This window comes from Scomber japonicus, chromosome 22 (assembly GCF_027409825.1).
Source record: "Scomber japonicus isolate fScoJap1 chromosome 22, fScoJap1.pri, whole genome shotgun sequence".
In the NCBI taxonomy this organism is placed as follows: Eukaryota; Metazoa; Chordata; class Actinopteri; order Scombriformes; family Scombridae; genus Scomber; species Scomber japonicus.
In genome coordinates, this window is record NC_070599.1 from 18,468,976 (window position 1) to 18,492,123 (window position 23,148).

At 40.0% G+C, this 23,148-nt stretch overlaps 1 protein-coding gene across 1 annotated transcript; it reads left to right on the forward strand.

The window, feature by feature from the left end:
• The first annotated feature begins 2,440 nt into the window (after window positions 1–2,440).
• Window positions 2,441–18,935, forward strand: kcnj10a (potassium inwardly rectifying channel subfamily J member 10a). Its single transcript, XM_053343531.1, has 6 exons — window positions 2,441–2,556; window positions 9,992–10,381; window positions 10,764–10,975; window positions 11,552–11,683; window positions 12,364–12,541; window positions 18,526–18,935. The coding sequence occupies exons 2-6, from the start codon at window positions 10,000–10,002 to the stop codon at window positions 18,933–18,935; spliced, it is 1,314 nt and encodes a 437-aa protein (XP_053199506.1). The 5' UTR covers window positions 2,441–2,556; window positions 9,992–9,999.
• Window positions 18,936–23,148: the final 4,213 nt, after the last annotated feature.

The following is a 23,148-nucleotide window of genomic DNA, read 5'->3' on the forward strand; positions in this document are numbered from 1 at the left end:
GTGCAACGTGTGATGGAAACACAAACTGGAGGGGGGGGGGGGGGCTTCTGACTGGACCACATTACAACAAAATGGGCTTTTTGTCTTCTTTTTTTATATCCTTCCTCCTGACTTCCCCATACACTATCTGGCATACAAACTCTCTTCCTCCTCCTTCTTGGTCTATAGCTTCCCTTTTATCCTTTTCTCCATCTTACAGTATATCCTAGTTCCTCTTTCCTCTATAGTTCTCTTTTTGCTTTTTCTTCAGTCTCTCTCTCTCTCTCTCTCTCTCTCTCTCTCTCTCTCTCTCTCTCTCTCTCTCTCTCTCTCTCTCTCTCTCTCTCTCTCTCTCTCTCTCTCTCTCTCTCTCTCTCTCTCTCTCTCTCTCTCTCTCTCTCAGTGACTGCTGACCTCCATGACACAGTTTTCCTAAAACTCTCGCCGGTCAGAAAACAGCGAGGCAATGCCTTTGTGTCTGTTGGCTTAGTGAGGTCACATTCTTTCATACACAGTCGCCCATAAAGTTGGAATAATTTTGTTTTCAGACACATTCCTCTTTTTATTTTCTATTTATACACATCAGTAATCACCTTTGACCAGGTGCAATGAGATTGATCAATACAATTTTGAGAATATATACACTTTATCTCTCAAGAATAAATCACATTGTGAATCACTGTAACATGAAGTGGGTTAAATATGATACAGGTCAATATTGGACTTAATGGATGATTTAAAAAAGGAAGCAATAGGACAAATATGTAATACTGGAGGCAGAGTAGTTGTTTTTTTGTCAATGAACAGTTTTATCCACAGCTTGCATGTAAGCAAAGTGTGTCAATAAAAGAGACAACTGCATGTTTTTGATGGCTGGTTGCTTCAGCATCCCTAAAAAAAAAAAAAAAAAAAAATCTAATTTGCTTTTTTATTGCATCATTTATCAGCTGTTTCATGACTTCAGGTGAAGCTCCTCACCGGGGAAGCCGAGGATGACCCTGACCTAAAAGAGGCCAAACCCTCATCCAAAAAAAAAGGTAAACACACTCATATAATCTGGGCCCCTATGGATGCGAGGCCTCATCCAGCTCCGGATAAGACGGGCCCCTAAAACTCTGCAGGATGGGAGAGGGTGTTGAGGAGGAACAACACACACTGGCAGGTTGGAGGGGCCCCTTCAGATTGATGTGCGTGTGAAAGCAGTTGGGCTAAATATCGCGCAGCGCCGGGTTTATTGTGCGCCATGTCGCTGCCTCAGATTCATGCGTCTGCGCCCGACCTGGGGACACTCAACTGAAGCATACGGTAAATTTAACTCCAGTCAAAACAGAGTTAAAAGGAGAGCTATGAATGGTGGATTGACAAGATGCCCTTTCACTTTCTTTGGAATGAAAAACTCTTTTAAGCTGCTCCTACAGAGACACAGACTCTTAACCATAGGGAGTTTGTGCGCCTTTGCTTCACCCCAGTATTAAACTGTGCAGCACATACAGTCTGTTTTCAAATGATACTCAAACAATTTAGACTAGTTTCTCAGTATAATGGTTTTTCTTTTTGGTGAATTAATGTAGTCATCCTGTGCTGTCCATTCACAGCAGGACCAAGTGTACTCGCCTTCACAGCATCAAGTTCCCTCCTTGCAGGCGGACATGGCACAGCCTCACACAGATGCGCCGACATTACCCATTCACTGCGCACTGGCCAACGCAAAGCTGGACGAGCCAAACGGCGCAAGAAAGGGAACTCAGTTTTTTCCCCCTCCTCTCTCTTTCTTTGATTTGTAAATACCTCCGTTTCAGTGAAACAACTTCCAGGCTTGTATCTTATAACCATCAAACATTTACATGAGAAAGTTGACAAAGGCTGAAACAGTGGAGGAGGCCTCGCAACAAAGGGGCCCATTTATCGCGTACAGTCAGGGAGAGACACGGGGAGGGAGGGTAGGAGGAGAAGCTGGGAGGAGAGCTGAATTAATGAATTAAAAATGTCGTGAAACAGCGGCCGCCTGAATACTTTTGGGTTTATATAGAGGGGCGTGCAGGGGGGGTCCTGGAGGAGTGGACAGTGCTTCTTTAACTTCTCTCTGTCCAGACACACAGGGCTCCCTCTCTGCTTCAGATGCAAGAAGAAATGCAAACTGTGCTCATCTGATTACATAATGACCCAGTAACTGTGAGCTGGAACCGGCACCACCAGTAGGCTACCAGTGTGTTGAGAGGCATTCACTGACTGCTGCCTCCTCCTCCTCCTCCTCCTCCTCATCTTCCATTCCTCTCATCTGACAAGTTGCATGGTTTTTATGTAGAGTTTTTTACTTTTCCTTCTTACAGAGGATGCCAAGTGCTGAAGAAAATCACGCAAACAATGTGAAGTCAAAGAGAGAGGTGGTGTAGAAAAAAAGAAAGAAAAAAAAAACAACAACATGCGCGCAACGGGGCTGTCAACAAGTGCGCGTCGTTCAAAACCCTGAGGTGAAAAGTCTGTTTTGCACCTGTCTGCTGGACAGTGAAATTAATTAAATCTGCAATTTTCCAAGCTGTGAACCTCAAAGTGAACTTCTGTTAAATCAACAGGGAGGTAAGAAAGCCACACACACACATACACACACATCTCAAAAACCTGTTTAATCTGTGTGTTTTGTAACTATTTCATCTATTACAAGTATTAGAAAAACTATTTTAAATCATGTTAATTTGTATAACTGTCAATGCAATGAAACTATATAATGGTGCTCTCAGTCACTTATAAATGAACTCACTCATCAAACAGCTGTGTTATGATCATTAGAGTGCTGCAACTGATAATTACAGTCTTAAAGCTTCAATTTATCTAATCTGATTTAATCTTCTAGTTGTTTCCTGTTGCATTATTTTCATGTGACACTACACTTTGATAGCCCTCTATACAACATCCGACTATACACTCGCTTTTGTGTCATAACTGAGATATCTAGATATCCTGTAATCATACCAGCGGAAACATACAGTGTATAAACTGGCTTGAGGTGTTCAGTTTGGCTTCGTCTATGTTGTTGTGTTTAGCGTGTACAGTGTGCGTGACTGCTACCCTCAATTAAATAGGCCTACATCATTACATGACAATGGTTCTAGTAAGAAAAACAAAACAACAGAAGAAAAAAAATACGACAACTGTGTTTTGTGGTTCAGCAGTAGATGAAAAAGATCAGCTATCAGAGCTCTCTACATCCTGCACCTGTCCTGTATGCATACCCTTCAAATGCTATGTATGATTTTGTACAAGGTTGTCATGAAAAAGTGTAACCAACTTGTGCTGCAGCTGCATGAAAAGTAGAGATAAAAGTTGTAGAAATACAGAAAGATTAGAAGAGTTGCACGAAAAAAAAGGCCTAGAAAGAGGAAACATTCAGTCAAAACAATTCCCATCTTCTCATAGAGGAATCAGCACCACAGCAGTAGTAGACCGGTCAGATTTACAGCAAAGAGACAGGCTATTGGCTACTACTGACTTGGAAGTCCACGGTAAAAGTCAACCTTAAATTATTGCCTTGTGGCCAACAGCTGCTCTCCATTGTTTAATTAAGGTCGTAACTCTGCTACTAAATCTTGGACCGAGGAAGTGGAGAAGAGGGAAGTGTTCAATTCTGGATGCAGACACATTGAGACATACAGTACGTCTGGTCACTATGGTTACTGGTCACATTTGCTTCCTGTTGCTAAAACTCAGATAACCCTGATTAAGTTGACCTGTAATGCAGACAATGTAGTAACAGTCCTGACACAATTACACTGAATGAACTATGTGCACAATCATGCACAATTAGTCTCAAGGAGGAAGTTTCTTTCTCACATATAGGTTCCTTATTGATGGCACATTAATAACTTATCATTTTTGCAGAAATCATTTTAAACTATAAGAAAGTCATTAACTATAACTTAATATCTGTTTACTGTAAAGCTTTTATAATTGTAATACAAGTTATATTATAATAATACAATGTTAAGAAGGCTGCTGGTTTGCATTAAGTATTTTTTATTTGGTTGCTTAATGCTTTAAGTGATTCAACATATACTCAATTTAGTAAAGTATTAACATTTGCCATATTTGCTGGTGTCAAGTAACTTTTGGACCAGGAAGATCCTCTAGTTCCTGTTCAGGTTTTGAGGTGACTGGAGGACTTTAGAGGGGCCTTCCTGGGTTCAGATTCAGAATGATTGAACATATATGTACATATGAATGATTACTGCTGAACTATGATGTCTGTCGGAAGATGTGGTCAGTAATTTAATAAATATTGTATGTATATTGGTTGGTGTGTTTTTGGTGTGGTTTAGTTTATCACGCTTGATGATTTCCGGGTTTAACGGACTTGTTCACAATTTTTCACAGTCTTTCTTAAAATAACACTAAACTGCCAAATTGAAAATGATTTTGCTCGCTGTAATCATTCAGTCTTTCACTTGATATAAAAATGTATTTGAAGATAATTTGAGGATTCAGCTGTCTGAGTTAGTCAAATAAAGCCGATATCTTCCACAGTTGCAGACGTTTTTGTAAAACTATTCCCTCTGTGTGTGTCGACAGTGTTTTCCTGTTCAGCTGCGGTAGAATCATAGTAACAGTGAGTGAATTTGGCAGAAACTTTTGAGAGATATTGACTTGATTCGACTTATTTGGATGACTGAAGCTTCATATTGGTTTCAAATAAACTTTTAAATACATTTTTGCAAGAAAGGAGGACTGTGGATTTTGGCCCCCATCACTTACATTGTAAGTGTATTACGATGGGATCTTTTAATGAGCAGTATGACCAAGAGGAATGAAACACATGTGTCTGTGTTCATTTTGACATGTGAATACTGTTTTAGGACATACTGTACTTAAAAAAAAGAAGTTTGAATGAAAGGACGATATATTCCTCTGTAGGCTGAGGAAATTATACTAATTGTGGAACAAGGCTGTTTTCTGTGTAGCCTTACCTACACCAAAACACAGCTAAAGAAGAAGCTCTCTCCTAATGAGATTGTCTGAAATCATCCACTGTCGGAAAAGACAATGACACAACAGCAGCTCATTTGTATGGCAGTGTGCGGTGCTTAGTTTGGCTGCAGTTAGTTTACACTTTTAACATCTTGTGTTGGCTGCATATGCCTTCTTGGCATGGCCAGTGTTGATGTTTAGACAGTCCTTTCAGTCCAGTGCAGAGGCTGCCATGGCGTGGACAGTGGTCAAAGCCATTCAAGTTTTGTTGTATTGAGTCTTTTCAGTGCAGTGTACTGGCTGCTGGGTTTCTTTATGGATGTGGACACTGGACAGGGGCGCAGTGTGGAAGGATTACTCTCTACTCTGGAATACTAATGACCGTCTTTTGTGACTGATCTGTTTCTTCTACCTTCACTCCACATACCCCTTCCTCTCTCTCTCTCTCTCTCCTTCACCATCCATTCCTCTCCCTTTTCCTCTTTCACTCCTTTTGTCACCCGATGCTCAATTCTCTCTCAATCCTATACCCTCAAAACCAATTATTCTCTCTCTTCTTCCCCCCCATCTCTGCCCCCTCACAATGTCAAGCACCGCATACTCATACTCGATCAAACATAGTCACAAGCACACACACCACTTGCACACACTTCGATGCTCCGTCCTGCTCTCCTCTCCCCGTCTAACGTGCTCTCTCTTTCACTCACTCGCTCACCCAGTCGTATTTTTCAATGGTGGCTTTTGTCCCTTTCATCTCTTCGAAAACAAAGGATTCTTGTGCACACAGGACAGAGGGAAGGAGAGGGATGGAGAGCCGGACAGAGAGGAAGAGATCCTAACCTTGAGTGTGGTCGTCCAATGAGTGGAAAAAGTAATTTTTTCAAGAGAGGGAAACCAGTGAAAGCAATACACTTGTATTGGCTCGAGTAATATATGGTTTCATACATTTAGCACGCCTTATGGAAACAAGCAATGTTTTATTGTGGTTTCGCCGCTCTCATCAACCACACTTCCGGAGACAGCAGACAGGTGTTTTGAGTGAAAAAGTCAAATCCTGTACGCTACATGCCCAGCACTAAACAACAGTCAAAGTTTACCACTAACTGACGGAAATAATGGAGGATTTAGCAGCTTGAGACCAACATATTTCCTTCAGGAGTTTGTGGAAACTAAAAGATAAATGGAGAGTGAATAATGTGCAAAGGCGGGCTGCATAGCGAAGGAAACAGAAGCAGCAGTTTCAGTCCTATGTCTGTGTCTGTACCACAGATCTTTAAAGTAGATATAGCGATGTCTCAATGCTTTGCATGGAAAGCCCGTAGTGGCAGTTTATGATCGGAGCCAGGACCTTCCAAATAAGGAAGGTGAGGTGTTGCCTTTCGTGCTCTGGAAACACATCCTGCTATACCTCAGGCTGAAGTGAACACTAGTTTACTGAGAACACTTTGCACTACACACTTTGTGTAACATTAGCCACTTAAGCTAGATTGCACGACCAGGGCAGGTACTGTAATGAAGATTAAACTTTCTGGGATATTGTGCAGCAGCATCCTGTCTGGAGAAAAATCACAGTTTATTCTTTAAACAGAAGCTCAGTGGGAGTCCCAGAGCCAAGGAGAGAATCATTTCCAAAATGACCAACAGCACACTTATTAGAGGGACCACACGAGTTGTTGAAAAAAATGATTGAGTTTCTGAAAAGAGGCTGACACCTTTTTAATTGGAGTCAATTGGAGCCAGCATCTAGTGGCCGTTGGTGATATTGCACTTTACAGTACTTCTGCATTTGCTTCAGCCTCAAGCTGTGGTAGCTGATGCTTGGTCAACACAGGATGTGTTCAGGCACAGTTCAAGCACTCAGAACTCAATACACAATAACCGTAGCTATGCACGTAAAACAGAGGAAAACAGACTTGCTGTGCTGTCCTCTAAGTGGGTAAAAAACCATTCAATACAACTTTAAAGAGTAGGAAGAAATGGGCTATGATGTGCAATAGATGAGATAGAGAAATTGGAAAGTGTTACAGATGGACTAACATATCATTAGATGTTTTTTCATGCATATATATGACATATATGACAATATTGACAGTAAGAAAAATATATACCAGCCTTAGCATTTACAAATAGTCAATGGTGAAATTGTTATACTGTAAATGCAAATGCTAGCTGCTGCATGTTGTGTGTAAAGGCCTGGTTTTGTAAAACTTTACCGTGGACAATAAATGGTATTGTATTACGCTCTCACTGTTTAGAAAGGTCTATATGTCTAATACACGGGTGTGTGTTTACTGTATGTGTAGGCAGGAGCTCCGCAGGGTTCAGAGTTCAGCTGGAGATGGACACGGCCAATCACATGCGCCTCCTCTTGACCCCGCCTCCCTCTCCTCTCTCCCCCTCCACATCTTAGTATTCAGAGCACAGACATCAACACAGATCTCTATTCATTCACACAGTGTGAGCTCCGGCATGGAGAGAGGAGAGAGAAGGGGTCAGAAAGGACAGGAAAGGACAGAGCGTATCAGATCGCCTCAGTTCTTAGGCTTTTGTTTGTGTTGTTTTGTTTTTGGTTTTGTTATACTTTCTCCGGAAAGCAGAGGCAGTTTGAGACAAAAGGGCCATTTAGCAAACAGTGAGTGAGAGCAGGAGAGAAGAAAAGAAAAAGAAGGATGTGGAGAAAGAAAAACTGCAGCCCAGATGAGGGTAAAAGTGTTCGGCGTGTACAGTGGACGACCCACAGAGTCACAATAAGTGTCCATGGCACCCGAGGCTGGAGCGAGGACTTCTCATTCAGTCAATATACTGGTGACACAATAAGATCTATAGACAATGAGACCAATCAATCGCATCAGACACTCTCTGACAAAAGCACTTGACAATGACAAGTGCTTGAATGATGAAAGTATAGCTAAACACTAAAATAACTGCAACTCATGTCTAGTCGTCTCTTGGTGGTGGAAAATCTAGAAAGACTAGTTTTCTAGTGACGGCCTAATTAATGTTAATTACATGTATCTGATAGCTATAGCTTACTTTTTACTCTAAACGCTTGAGGCCCTGATTTAAATATTTCATTTAATTTACATGCATTAATCAACATTTTCAGCTGGATGCTTTTCTACTGCCTTTGATGAGATGTTTTAAAACCTATAAAGTGATAACATTTACAGAACGAAGACAACGAGATGCCATAAAGACAAACAGCAACACAACAAGAATTCTCAAGTCAGAGCACAAACCATGCAGAGCAACAGGAAACAGCATAACATCAGAACAATACCACAGCAACAACAAACACCGCTTCTGCACATAGACTAACGCAAGCAACACGAAGCAACAACACACATGTTGATCTTGATAAAATGTTAAAAGATGCAGTTATAAAATGCTAATATACGCCTAACATGCACTCCATGCAACACAGAGTCATAAGATGCAACGATAGGAGAAAATAGCAGACTGGTAATAAATAGTAGATATAACATACCCAAGCCATGCAAAGCTGGCTGCCTGGCAATGGGCAAAGGACATGGGACAAGTTAGCAACAGCTTAGCCAGTAATAACAACCACAGTAAATAAAATGAGCAATGTACTATTAGATTACAAATGTTCAGAAAGAGTTTAAGACTTTGTGTGAAGGTGTGGTAGGTGGTACCGTTTCTTTATTCAGTTGGCATAATTTAAAAACTCTTACAGTAAAGCATTAAGTTGATCAGTTTAAAGGTTTAACTGGGATATTCTTAAATTGATATGAGCTCAGATCAGCTATAACATCATCAAAGAAGAGTCGACACTGTGAAACTACAAAAACACAGTCTACTGGTTGTACGATGGTGTGTGATTAATTCATCTTAGAATGAAGATTAATGAAGCCTGCTTCCTACATGTTTTCCATTGTTTTTTTGCTTATGAAAAAGAGTGAGGAAAGATATGGCCCACCTCTCGGATCTAATTAATGAAAAAGGTGTTGAGTTGAGATGAGTTCAGGCCTATCACAGTAAAAAAAAAAAGAGAAGCAAACGGAAAACCCTTGTTGTCTGTGGTTAATAACTTCCCGGAAGCTCGGTCTACAAAAAAAAAAAAAAAAAAAAAATAACTTGCAGCTGCTATTTAGTATCTCTTTTACTATTGTAGTACCATCACTACTAATAATGATAACAAAGCTAAAACATAATCGACATAATTATAGTTCATAATTAGTTTGCATGTTCTTTGTGGGTTTTCGCTAGGTATTCGAGCTTTCTCCCACTGGCTTAATTGCACGTAGGTTTGAAGGTGAACGTGAATGGTTGTCTGTCTCTATGTTAGCCCTTTGATTGATTGGCAACCTGTACCAAAATATATTATCCCTTTAGTTCAAACAAGCTATATGATCAGACTACATTTCTGCTTGTCGCTTGTGCTGCAAATGCATGCAACAAATGCTAAATGAATGTCTTTCTACAAGTAAAAACAGGCAAAACAGCTTTCAGCAAAACAGACCAGGGCGATCTGATACCAGAGGGAGATCTCAGAACCTTTGATTTAAATTTCAATGACTTTTTTTCTTGTTTTCTTTAATTTGGATTAACAAACACTGGTGTTTCCTCATCTTGATTCAGTAGCTGTGTTGCACAACTGACACGTGAATCAGCCAGCACTATCACGCTTTTAATGTGAAAGAGCAGCTGTGCCTTCATGCTGAAAGGGGGCTTTTATTTTGGCAACCCCAGCTGGCTCCAGTGAAAAGGGAAGGGGGCTTAAATGGACCACCATGGACACCAACAACACTGTCCAGTTGGAAAATGTGCTTGGTGTGTTCTAATCCTCTTCTTCTTCTTCTCTGGTCCCCGTCATCTCCCTCTCCTCCAAAATGTTCCGCTCTGTCATCTTTCTCATTCATCAAATGTTCTTTCTTTTCTTCTTTTTCACACATCCTGCACCTTTTCTGCTGATCTCACCTGCTGTTCACATCATCTTACTGCCAATACATCCCATGCCCTTTTCCCTGATACTGTCTGTCTTTGTCTTTTCCTTCTTGGTTTCCTCATCTCCTGTTTCTTCTTTCTGTAGCCCCAGCTATGACCTCGGCCACTCCCCCCTCCTCAGAGGGCTCCTCTCCCCAGAAAGTGTGCCACTCCCAGACACAGACTGAAATCACCAAGCCCCTGCTGGGCTCCACAGCGGGAACAGGAACTACTGGTGCAAGTGGAGGAACAGGAGCAGCAGGGGTGAACGCTCTCCGAAGGAGGCGCCGCGTTCTCTCCAAAGATGGACGAAGCAATGTACGCATTGAGCACGTGAGTGGGCGAGGGGCGCTTTACCTCCGTGACCTCTGGACGACTTTTCTGGACATGCAATGGCGCTACAAGTTCTTCCTGTTCTCTGCAACCTTTGCTGGGACCTGGTTCCTGTTTGGAGTGCTTTGGTATCTGGTGGCAATGGTGCATGGAGACTTACTGGGTAAGAATGGGTGAAGGATGATAGAGATTTGTATTGCCTAGAAAGTGGAAAAGAAAAAAAGAAAAACCATGAAAGCATATGAAAAATGTCACTTATAACTTGTGTTGACCTCAAACAGCAAGCAGTAGAGTGTATGTGCAGCTTGTCCTCACCCTTCTCTTCCCCTCTCAACAATGGCCTGTGATTGACACAAAAACTCACATTTCCGCAACAGAGACATGGAAGCACACAAGTAGTTTTTTGTATAAATGATAAAAAAAGACACATTGGAATACAATTTCTCATTGTAGTAAGAGCATGAGAAAGACCTGGCAGAGCACTGAGAGAGGGAACAAAATGTTCTTGGGTAATTTGTTTACACCAAATCATGGTCTTCCTCCAGAGTTTGACCCCCCCTCCAACCACACGCCATGTGTAATGGAGGTGAAGACCCTGACAGGAGCCTTCCTCTTCTCCCTGGAGTCCCAGACCACAATTGGCTATGGTTTCCGGTGCATAACCGAGGAGTGTCCTGTCGCTATTGTCCTGCTCATCTTTCAGCTGGTCATCACCATGGTGTTGGAGATCTTCATCACTGGCACCTTCCTTGCAAAGGTAGTTAGATGCAGTCAGAAAGTATAAATCAAACTGAGGATGGTCAAGAAATGATTTTATAACCAGTGTACAATGTATCATATATGTTTGATGTATAAACTAATGTATGAACTCAGAATTAACTATAAAACCTGAGAAAGCGTCAATAAGAAATGTCAATTAAGCACATGGTTTATTTTATGTACTGCAGCTGCAGTATATGGTGGGCCCGTGGACTTTCCCTTTCTTTAACATCATCCAACCCAGTTACGGGTATCAGTAGCTTTGAGTCACTTCCAGGTTATAGGTTACGATTACAGATTCTCACGTCCTCCATATCTTATCTATCGAAAGCACGTTTATCTCAACAGCTTTCTCCTCACATGTCATCTAATAACCTTTCTTTCATCTATATACCCCTGTAAATGTGTCTTGTATTCTGAACGCTTATCTTAGGCAAGATAAGTGAGAAAGATAATCAAAAGTGCTGAAGATGATAGCTGCCGGTTATGAGAAGTCTTAGTACCAGGAAGTGTTGTATGTGGTTTGCATTTTGAAACGTTTTTTCTTTTAAACTTGTTTTTTCTACATTTGCAGGTTGCTCGTCCCAAAAAGAGAGGTGAGACGGTAAAATTTAGTCAACATGCTGTTGTGTCAAATCATGAGGGTCGGCCATGCCTCATGATCCGAGTGGCCAACATGCGCAAAAGCTTGCTGTTAGGATGCCAGGTAAGGGGACTGAAATAGCTTTTGGACATGGTTTGTTTTTACAGGGTTGGAAGTGTGACTTTATTATCATTATTACTTTTTTATCTGTGATTCAATTTTAATTCCATTTGCAGCTTATGTGTCTGTATTTTGCCCCTCAGCTGCAATATTGACTATATTATGACTTTGAGGAGATCTATTATTTTAATCTGTTCTGCACAGTTCGGTCAGATGCAATCATCTAAGATGGATATTAATCCACTGACACTGACATACAGTGTTACCTGGAAGAACATACAGTGAAGAAAGAGGACAGAAGAGCATTTATGACAAACATAAGCTCATCAAATGGACTATTGAAATGTCGTGTACTATACACGTGAGCATTCAATCTACACTATAGCACATTTTGTAACTGACTGTGGTTACACTACTGTATGTGTGTATGAAGCTTTAAAACATTGTATTGTGAGCCACTTCCTGTCAATGTAGACCTGTCTGGTACGTTGAGTGGATTCTTTGTTGTTAGAGTGCAGCTGGTGGGAAATATGGTTAACACATAGACTGAATGAATAGTTTAAGGTATCATCGCTATTGATGAAGACGTTGGCCATTGCAGGTATTAAACCTGGGGCCTTTTGGTTACAGGATGCCTTCTCCAACCTCTTGGCTACATTTATTGACTGCATCTTGGCTCCCAGGTGACGGGGAAGTTGCTTCAGACGTCCCTGACAAAGGAGGGCGAGACGGTGCGGCTGGACCAGCGGAACGTACCTTTCCAGGTGGACACGTCCAGTGACAGCCCCTTCCTCATCATCCCCCTCACCTTCTACCATATCATTGATGACAACAGCCCCCTCAGAGCCTGGGCTACGAAAGGTAGATCACGGCTCTAATGTGAAGTTTCACTGGCAAATAAGAAACTATATGAGGATATGAGAGCCAAACCTTACTTAGGCGTATCGTGTTTGTTTCCAAATCCAGATATCTTATTCCTCAGTGCTGTAGATCTCCGTTGTTGTCCAGAAACTATTAAAAACACGTCAGTGAGCAACACCATTGCACTGGGTGACATGTTTCTTTTGAATGACCAAGATAAGGGTCCTGGTCGTTTGTCTAGCATATCACCTCTCGACTTTGCACTACATTGAAGATTTCTCAAAGAGTTTCAGTACAAAGCTACAGTGCAGTTTGTCTATTCCTTCAAAAGATGTAACATTTAAAAGAATTTACTTCCCCCCCCCCCTATGAGAATAGGTGTAATATTTCTTATAAAATGGTAGATCTCTTATTTAGAATTGAAAGTATTCATACACATAAGTCTGTATGTCCATCCAGTAGTATGTGTATGTAGGTGTGTTGGTATTTACGGTCATGTGCTGCATGCTTGGCTGCCTCTAACAGTCCAGAGTAGGGTTGGTTTGGCACTGGAGGAGAGAGTTTGTCTGGCTGGAATGTGTGTGAGAGAGATCGCCAGAGAGACCCCTCATTAGAGCACAAATGCTGTACAGTCCAGGGTGCTGACACGAAGCCTGCACAGATCCACTTACAGCAGCACGGACCTCTCAGCACTGGAAGTCACATCAGCACTGACGGACTCTGATCACTGTTTGATTTGCTCTCATCTACTGTACGCTGCTCCTGTTTTTTTCTCTTCTTGGCTGGACTTGATCTTCTAGATTTTCTTGTTTCTTTTAATCTGTTCCTTTCCTGTTTTTCTCAAATTACCTTCAGTCTACCTGTACTGCTCTGCTCTTTAACTTTCATCTCTGTGCATATTACTGGTTTTACTCATGCTCTTTGCATTCCTCAGAAAACTCTCTGTGGTTTATCTTCAACCTCCAGTTAAATTAGTTATATTTAAGAGATTGTGTTACATCTCACATAATACATAGTTACTTCCTAATAATTCCTGCTAATGTTCCTTCTTCTGGGTTGATCCCTGTCATGAATCTAATAAGCTGTATTACAAACCAAAAAGGCCTCATTGGAGTGCCATTTTATTCCACAACAATGCAGTGCCATTCTCCAGCTTGTAGTTACACCCAAAGACATCATCAATTGTTGAAAAAGCGGTGATGCGACTTTTGGATGAGTCTTCTATCCTAAAAGGACTTCTAGATGTCACTTAAATTGTGTGATTACTTTAAAACAGTGTTTTTATGGCCTTCGTCACTATACAGTATGTCTAGCTTACTTGTTTATTACTAATGCCAAAAATAGGTGCTGTCTAATTTAATGAGCAGACCTATTTGTTCACCAATTCTACATTATAACCTGTTGATGGTTTGGACTTTAAATCCCCTTCATGTACCAACAAACAGAAAAATGGGTACAAATCTGCAATACTACCCACAGGAGAAGAAAGTTCATAGGATTTTTTTTTGCAATCTACGACATCTGATGTGAGGTTCCAGCTCTTTCCAAAGTGGGTATAAAGAATGGATAGATGAATGAATGCCTCTAATGAACGCTTAAAGAACATTTACTTCTTCTTAGTCATACATAGATGACAATACATGATTCTGTACTTATCCATTCCTTTCACAGAGGTTTAGGGCTCCCTGCAAAGCTTCTCTTATGTTCACGACACGTAGCATGTGTAAGGAAACGTCAGCTCGTTTAAGGACATTGAATTCTGGCTTTTAGTGCAACAGCGTGTGAATCTTGGTATAATGTGGGAAAAAGTGAATCAGGAGACCAGAACACTGTGAGGCTTACATGAGCGGCCTCATTGCTGTCCAAGTCACTGAGCTTGAAACCTGATTTTGAACATACTGAACCACACACACACACGCACACACACACACCACACCACTTACAGAAAATATGAAGGTGTTAGAAAAACCTCTAGTGACTCATTCAAGGATCTTTTTATTTCCGGTAAGGTGAGCAACCATAAAGCACAGAGCCTTTGTTAATCAGATTTGCAATACTGATATGATTTTGTTTGTCATTTCTTGCATTCTGCTTTCTATTTATGGAGACAAATAAACAAAATAACTTTATACAACTCATTAAAGCACACACAAGCAAAAGACAGACAGATTCCTCTCACACTTGTTACCTTTTCTTTGCCTATATTAGTAGTTATATCCTTTAAAATAATATAATGCCTTAATGACCAAAAAGACAGATATATGTCTGACCGTCTTTTCTCAATTTCATAGACAAAAAGGGTAATTTTTATCCTTTTCTACAATTCACTTAACAGGAGTTAATCTTGTATCTGAATGTATTACCTCAATGTATGTTGCATGCTGTAAAGCCTGTTAAAGTTCATCTGTGATTTATGACTTTGGGCTACATAAATACTAAATATTTGATCTAACTTTTGAATTTTTGAAACTATTCAGACAAACAAGATGTTGATGTGCCAGCAATTATGGCAAACAAAGCAACTACAGTATCAAACAAGTGCAAAAGGGCATAGACTAACAGGAAGAAGTGTCTGAACTTGGGGAGCTAATGATGTAATTAGGAGGTATACAGATGAGTGTGGGGACAGCGTGATGGGGAATGGGAATTTACAAGAAACAACAGAGAAAGGATTTCCAAGCATGTTAGTCAAAACTCTCAGAACCAAAGTTCAAAAGGTCAAATGCAAAAAAGTGAGATCATTTAATGTCCTCTATAAGTGAATAAATGTATTCTTTCAACAGCTTAGAGAACTGTGGTCTGAAATGAATGATAAGGACTCTAACAGATAAATAAACCCTAAAAAGATCCCTGCATAAATGTGAATAATCCCTGCATGAAAAACTTTGCACCGCCCACAAAAGGCTAATATAAAGAAATCCCTCAACCAAGTTTATCACAGTGTCTACAGGCAGTTGCGAAACTTGGTGTTTTTTCCCCGGTGGGAGCGGTACTGGGTCTGGGTTAGGGTAAGGACTGTTTAGACAGATGAACGAGTCTGCTTTCTGAGTGAGGCCTGTTGATGCAGGTGTGTGCTTGTTTGAGTGCATATGTCTTCAAGCATGTCCTTTGTGTAATGTGGGTTGTGTGTCGTTGAAGGATTAATATAGTTTTCAGGTTTTTTTCATTTATAAATATCTCTGATTGAAATGTTAAAACAAGTGGCAGCTTTTATTACGTGTGTGTGCAGGTGTGTGTGTGTGTGGGTGTACAGTTTTCAGAAATTAGTGTTATTAGTGTGTGTGAGTGTGTGTCTGTGTGTGTTTGTGTGTTTAGATCCGGTCAAGTGTTTTTGGAATCAAACAGAAAGTGGGGAGTTTTTTGTGTTTTGGAAATTTCAGGGTGTGCATGTGTGTGTGTGTGTGTGTGTGTGTGTGTGTGTGTGTGTGTGTGTGTGTGTATGTGTGTGTGTGTGTGTGTGTGTGTATGTGTGTGTGTGTGTGTGTGTGTGTGTGTGTATGTGTGTGTGTGTCTGTTTTTTTACCACGCACGATTTCCTTTTACTCATCAAATCAATCTGAATTTCATTAACATCAAATTGTCCACCAAATTACAAAAGGTTAGACGAAACAAGGTAATTCGAACACCTCATTCAAAAAATTACTGGCATTTAAGTGACTGTGACTCATGTTGGTGGCAACACTGAATAATATTTTCATACTGACAGTGGATCAAATGACTATGTGAGGAACCCATGACTTTAAGCAGCAAACCCCGAGGGAATTACCACCCCAACTCTGTTATCATCAACCACATTTCCAGCTGCAACAGGGAAAACACAAATGTACTCTACCTACGACAGACAGCAAACTGAAAGGCCGTACTTTTTTTTTGGATGGTTCACATGTATTGCATAACTACTACAAACATTCATAGTAGTAGTTATTTTGGTCCCTATTAACAATTTTCCAAAAAAATGCACTCATAAGTAAATATGTAACAATAAGGCATTAACTCAAAAGGAAAGCCATACATTTCTCTCAGTAACAGCTTCAACTGGAATGTTTTCAGAAATTTCACTATTTGTCACAATAGTTATAAATTCACTCAGATTCAGTCAGCAGGTGGTTGAAGTTAAAAAACAAGTGACTTCAACCGTGACTTTAACAGGAATTTTTTAAATAGATTTCGGGGCTTTTGAGTAAACATTTGGGGCTGCAGCTCCAGAGGCCTCCCCTAGCTCCGCACCTGCCAAGAGGACTGACTAAATATCTTACTAACATGCGTCTGGCGGCCAGAAACACGACTCCAAATGAATGTTAATGTTGCTCTGAGATTCAGAGGTTTTGCCAAATATACACAAACAATTGCGTAATGAAAAGCAGGGTGGCATACTCAAGTGAAATATAAGAATGGGAACAAAGCAATACAATGTTTAATATTAGAAATATATGCTGTATATATATTTACGTATACAAATATTCAGGGAGGAATTCACAGGAAAGGATTCAGAGGGCAACATGCCAAAGAAGTCCAAAGATAATCAGAGATTAGAGGAGAAAGTTCATCATCCTGCTGGCCTGAAGAAATAGGATTTTATTAGCCTCTCTTTGTCGGACTTGTGATCGCAGGGATGTTTGCATGAGCGTAGAAGAGAAGATACGATAGTCTGTTCTTTGGTTCTGCAACTTCTAGGTCCACATGCATAAAACTCTGTGTAGAAAACTGTGTGTATAAAGAAAGCCAGAAATATACGTACACATTCTTCTCATCAGACTTATGAAGCTGTGTCTAGCATGATTCTGTTTTATGAATCTAAGTCATTGTAGTACATTTTAGTAATTTCCACTCTCACAATTGTGGATAAAGACATGCTCTGAACCAGATGTTTCCATATCAATTTGCCGCCTGTTCCACCAGTCTTTAAATCATGCAACTGTGCAGCTTTGCAACTCTTTATACCATCCATAACATTAATCCATAACCATTAATCCTAAATATTAGCAGTAAAATTAAATTTTGACTATCATGTAGGCTACGTAGATTAAAAGAATACATTTATTACACAAAAATGATTAATGAACATTATGTTTGAAAATGGATGTGCAATCACAAAATCAGTGCAGCTGGTTGTCAGTCAAAAACAACTGAAAAGATGGAAAGCAAAAGATTGATCACATCAGTGTCACATCGCTTTAGAGAAACAGGTGTACGCCTGTGTGAGGTTAGCACAGTCTCACAACACATTCTGTGTTTATAAATACCAGATTATGTGTGGGTAATGGTTTTTCTGTGTACGCATTATTTATGCATGTGGCCCCTGGTGTGTGAGTCCTTGTGAAGAGTGAAGATATGATTTTACACTACTCTCTGTAGTATTGTGCTCTCAGTAGAACAGTTCCCATAAGAGTTGAGAGTTTCATACATAGAGATATCCGTATTTCTGGAGCGTGTCAGATTCTCGCTTTGCTAGCGTTTGCCCTAACAACTCTATGAGTCAGTCACCGTTTTAACTTCCTCCCGGATGCTGGGAGTAACGAAGCTCTGCGATGCGGCTAGTGCAGGGACAAGCAAATCATGACCTTTGAACAACTTGTGTTTTTTACAAGAAGAGACGAAGGCCGCAAGTGCATAAAGGTTTCGATTGACAGCCATGAACTCACTGACTTTGGCTTTCTCTGATGAGGTCGAAGGGCAAAGCTATCTTAAAACTTGAGAAGCGAATATCTCTGTACTCCTGCCAGGTTTTTCAATGACCCTGGGTCAAAGAAGCCTTTGACATAACCTCTCCACCTTAAGATATGCGTTGAAGCATATTTCAACCAAAAAATATAAGAAAAACATACACACTGTAGATTTCTTTTTCTTTAAATGATTATTTATGTTTTTGTCTAATATGATGGATTATTGTTCTCAAGCAGGTTTTCTGTTTGTGAAGTTAGTGGACAAACATGAAAAACTATTGGCATGTTTTTGTTGAACCACATGTCTCTTCTGTCCTCCAGGTGGTGGCTGGACAGACCCAGACCTGGCCGACTTTGAGCTGCTGGTGATCATGAGCGCCACTGTGGAGCCAACCTCCGCCACCTGCCAGGTCCGAACATCCTACCTTCCGGACGAGATCCTCTGGGGCTACGAGTTTCCCCCCGTCGTCTCTCTTTCCCCCTCAGGAAAATATGTGGCTGATTTTGCCTTCTTTGACAAAGTGGCCAAAACCAAGACCCAGCCCCTATTCAAGCAAGCCCTGCCGCCAAGCTCTCCATCACAGGCGTCCCGTCACCATGGTAGCAAAGAGGGAGAGACAGACCCGGAGAAGATGCGACTAGAGGAGAGCTACAGGGGGGAGGAGAAGGGGCGAGAGAGAGGGCGCATCAGGGATAGCAGCCCACTTAGCGTGCGTATAAGTAATGTGTGAATAAAGAGTAGAGACAGGAAGAGGTTTTCGGAAAGTTGATGTGAAACTGGGGTTGATACAGGTTGCGTTCACACATCCCCCACACATACACATAACACCCCTCCTACGCATATTTAAATTATGAGCCGTAGAGGAGTCAACACCTGGATGCCCTATGATCACAGTCAACAAGTATACACAGAAACAAATCCAGCCAGTCTGCTACTGTAACTACAAATCTGCAGAGAACACACTGATGATGTTTGTGTGTTTGAAGGCAGCACATCACAAACCCGACATCGTCAAGTTATCCATACAGACATTTTCTAAACTTATATTTATTCTTCTTTTTGAAGAGGACTTGATCTACTGTAACCAGATAATACTTAAACACTGCCAAAATCTCCATCTTATCAAGACTATAGTTCCTGTGTAGAAATCTGGAACATCTGCACCTGTTTGAGATAGAAATCAACATATTCCAAGAAATGTCTATAAATGTGTTTTATCCTGAAGCAAGACAGAATAAGACGAGTTTTCAGAAAATCAAACTTAAGGAACTGAATTACAGACAAACTAACTTGATGAGTAGCACATTTTTGCAGTGAAGCTAAGTGACTGGATGTGGATGTTAATCACTGAATCACAGTACTGTTTTTATTTCTTTATTTCCCCTTTTTAAAAAAATAATTCGTGAAATACCTGCAGAGGTGCCAAAAAATACTGGAACCATATTATTTTTTAACACAGGATTTATATAATCCGAGGAATGTATCATATTTTATGTACCCAATAGTTTCTAACAGATCTTGCACCTATAAATACGGTGCTCTTTGATATGAATGTCTTGTTTATTGGGGTAAATATTTCTTTTTAGTAATAATACTAAAAGCACTTTAACGTGAAACAAAAGTGGCATTTCAGAAAAAGGGAATAACTGAACTAACTTTGATACTTAATGCACTGTAATAAATGATTATATCTTGTGGTTATGTTTGGGGTGTGCATGTGTGTATACGTGCAAATGAATAATTTTAGGGAGGATGATTTTTATGAGTATAATACAGTTTGTATGAACCTTTTTGTGAACTGTACAGTTTGTGTATTCAATGTGTGTGTGTTCCTCTGTACAGTATGTATAAAATATCTTTTTTTTTTCAATCTTGATTTCTTGGTCCTGACATTAAATACGCTGCTTTTTCAAAAGCCACATTAATTACTGTCGATGCACAGTGTTGCTGCTCTGTAAAGTACGGTACCGCTGTCATTTTTTTCATACAGTCATGAAAGTGCCTGTGGATTCTGCTAATATGTGTCTGAACTACCTTTTTGTATTAGACAAGTATGTATATTAGGATGAAAAATGACTTTTCCCCTCCACATGGAAACAGGCATTCAAATTAAACAAAGTTATGGTACTTATTCAAGGTAAACAATGAAATGCCTGGGTTAATGGTGATGGAAAATTCAGTTTTGTGGAATGGGTGAATATTTAATTAAGGAAAAAAGAATAAAAAACGTATTGCTAGAAACCTTACTGTATACTTAACACTGTTTTTGTTTGAATGACCAACAAAGCTTGCTATTAAATATGAGCATATATTCATTTTGTACTAACTTCCTGAAGTTCATTGCCAATGCTTTACAAAAATCTACATAATCAAGTCTTGGTTTAAGGCAACCAAAGGACTTCAGTTCATTTTCTATCAATTTAATAACCTGTTATAAGTTTGTGCTCTTGATTATGAGTGACACGATTGAAATGAAACCTCTTTTTTAAATGAAACATAAGAAATCCCCCCCCCCCCAAGGAAATATATTCTAAGTAACTGGTGAGAGGTTGTGCTTGTTTATACTGTATAGCCTATACTGTATATGGATCACTTATAATACTGAAAGCTCATTGTTCTAACTGCTATTGTACTTTTTAAGTGCCTCTTTTAATAAAACTATTATTTACAAAACCTTTATGTTTATGTGTGTGTGTGTGTGTGTATGAAACAAAATACTTCCTGTTTGAATATACCGTATAAAGTTCATATGAATAAATATGGAAGCAAACTCTACTCAAAAAACATTAACCGGGCCAGCAATCTGATCAATTCATCTCAGGCTTGATTGCTTATACTTAGCTTATACTTGATTCTTCTCTTGCAGTGATTCTCTAAATGGGGGGATGACAGCCATACATTTTTCAATGTAGGGGTAGCCAACCACAATCAAGTACCCTGCAGAGAGTGAAAACCCTCTTTAACCTCTTAACGCACGCTGTTCCGTCTACGGAACGGGACGGATGTTAGGAGGTAGCCACAAGTTCTTCTGAATGTTTTAAACACCAACCCTTAAACATATATATTCATGCCGTACATCGTTGGAAAGCTGAGATTGTCCCGATTCATTCAAGACCACTCACGACTTATATGGTTGCTCACAGCCGTAATAGTATTAGCGATTAGCTCGGCTAGCCACTCAGCTAAGTGAGAAAAGCTATAATGCCTACTTACCTTCAAAGTCTTCCCTTTATCCACAACGATCATCTTATGACTCAGGACTTTCTGTACAGCTCGCCAAGTATCCATTCTTGTGAAATATGAAATCCGTTTCCATAAAACCGGAATACTTTCCTCAATATGTCCATGTATTTAGTCCAACACGTAATGTAATAACACAAATAACAAACCATATACGATCCGTTTACGTCATTTCCTGACCTGCATGTCCATCTCAGAGTACACGTGACTAGATGTTTACGACCGTGAGCCTCTTCTGCTTCTGACGACACCACACACAAGCCAATCGGTGTTTAGGATTAGGCAGTACATGTCTCCAAAGCCAATGAGGACATGTGACCGACAACAATGACGACATGGCTTTGATTGACTGCTGTTCCAGCCAATGGAAATAGTCGGTAAGGGGATAACCTTTTAGCCAATAGTCTGAGGTTTCCAACAGTGTATGACACTAAGCTATGACGTTTGGCTGTCCATAAACAAACTCCAAGCGTAACCAGCGTGCGCCATGTGCGTAAAAGAGTTGAACCATATATCATTACACACTCGGCATTTTGGTACACGGTTGGTTCTTCTTCGACTTGACATATGACTTATAGCAAAATAAACAGATAGATAGAACAAAACAAAACACAGCGCATTATGGGAATATTTAGACTACGACCTCGTAGTAGATAAAAGTAAAAGTGTGGTGATGAAGAGTGATGGGAACAGGTAAAAGGGAAAAATCCCACTAATGTGAAAGTCCTCATAGAGAAGCAGGAGACAGCTAACGTAAACTCACAGTCGGAAACACAGCAAACCTTAACTCACTCATTATTTCATCCTTTACAGCTTCTACTAATCAAAGCTTTCCTCCTAATACTCGAAAAACTAAAACTAAGATTAAAACTAAATAAAAAATAAACTAAAACTTAATCACTTGTTAAACACTAAACTGAAATGGAAAACTAAATAAAAATAAAAACTAATGAACATTTAGGCCTATAATAACCCTGGACTGAGGCTATGACATATGCTTCTTTTGTCTACCTGTGATGTGTTCGTTTGAATACTATTAAAGCATTATACCTGTGTGATATTTACCTCTAATAGATACCAGATTGCACCCTGCAGATGTGCTCTCCTGGGCCTTGAATGCCTCTGATGGAGCATGTTCCAGGTGGAGAGTACTGAAGGCCTTTGCTCTATATCTTTTCTTGTCTTTGTGGTGAATGCGACCTTGGGCAAGAATGATCTGACATTTAACATAAAGGCATGATATCTGACATTATTAATGATGATTGATGGCATCCAGCTGACATAGTTTAACACATCTTATTACAATCAGCAGCTGAATTGATGACTGAATAAAATGAGTGTAGTACAGTGCAGTTATTTCATACTTCTTGCTGATTTATAATATCATTGTGTCCAGTTAAAAATCATTTGCTTAAAGTGAGTGTTTTATTCAATTCAAACTATGGTTGCAAACATTACCTACCTGTATGCCTATTTACTATGAAGGGAGGGAAATGGTTGCACTTACCCTTTAGAAAGGGGGCGTAGTCACTTTCATAGAGTCGTACAGGATGAAGGAATAAGAGTTTGAGCCGAACTGTGGGGACTTTAGTCTTTAAAAGTTGCAGAAGGAAGATGGACGTATTCCTAACAGTATAACACAGGCCTATATAAAGTATATATAGCAGTGATGGTAGATATAGTGGAGGCTTCATGCATCAGAT

Excerpts from the sequence above, each read along its gene's own strand:
- kcnj10a (XM_053343531.1), top strand. The coding sequence starts at position 10,000 with ATGACCTCGGCCACTCCCCCCTCCTCAGAGGGCTCCTCTCCCCAGAAA. Across the intron at positions 11,684-12,363 it reads GCTTGCTGTTAGGATGCCAG|GTGACGGGGAAGTTGCTTCA; the intron begins GTAAGGGGACTG and ends CTTGGCTCCCAG. Across the intron at positions 12,542-18,525 it reads CAGAGCCTGGGCTACGAAAG|GTGGTGGCTGGACAGACCCA; the intron begins GTAGATCACGGC and ends TCTGTCCTCCAG.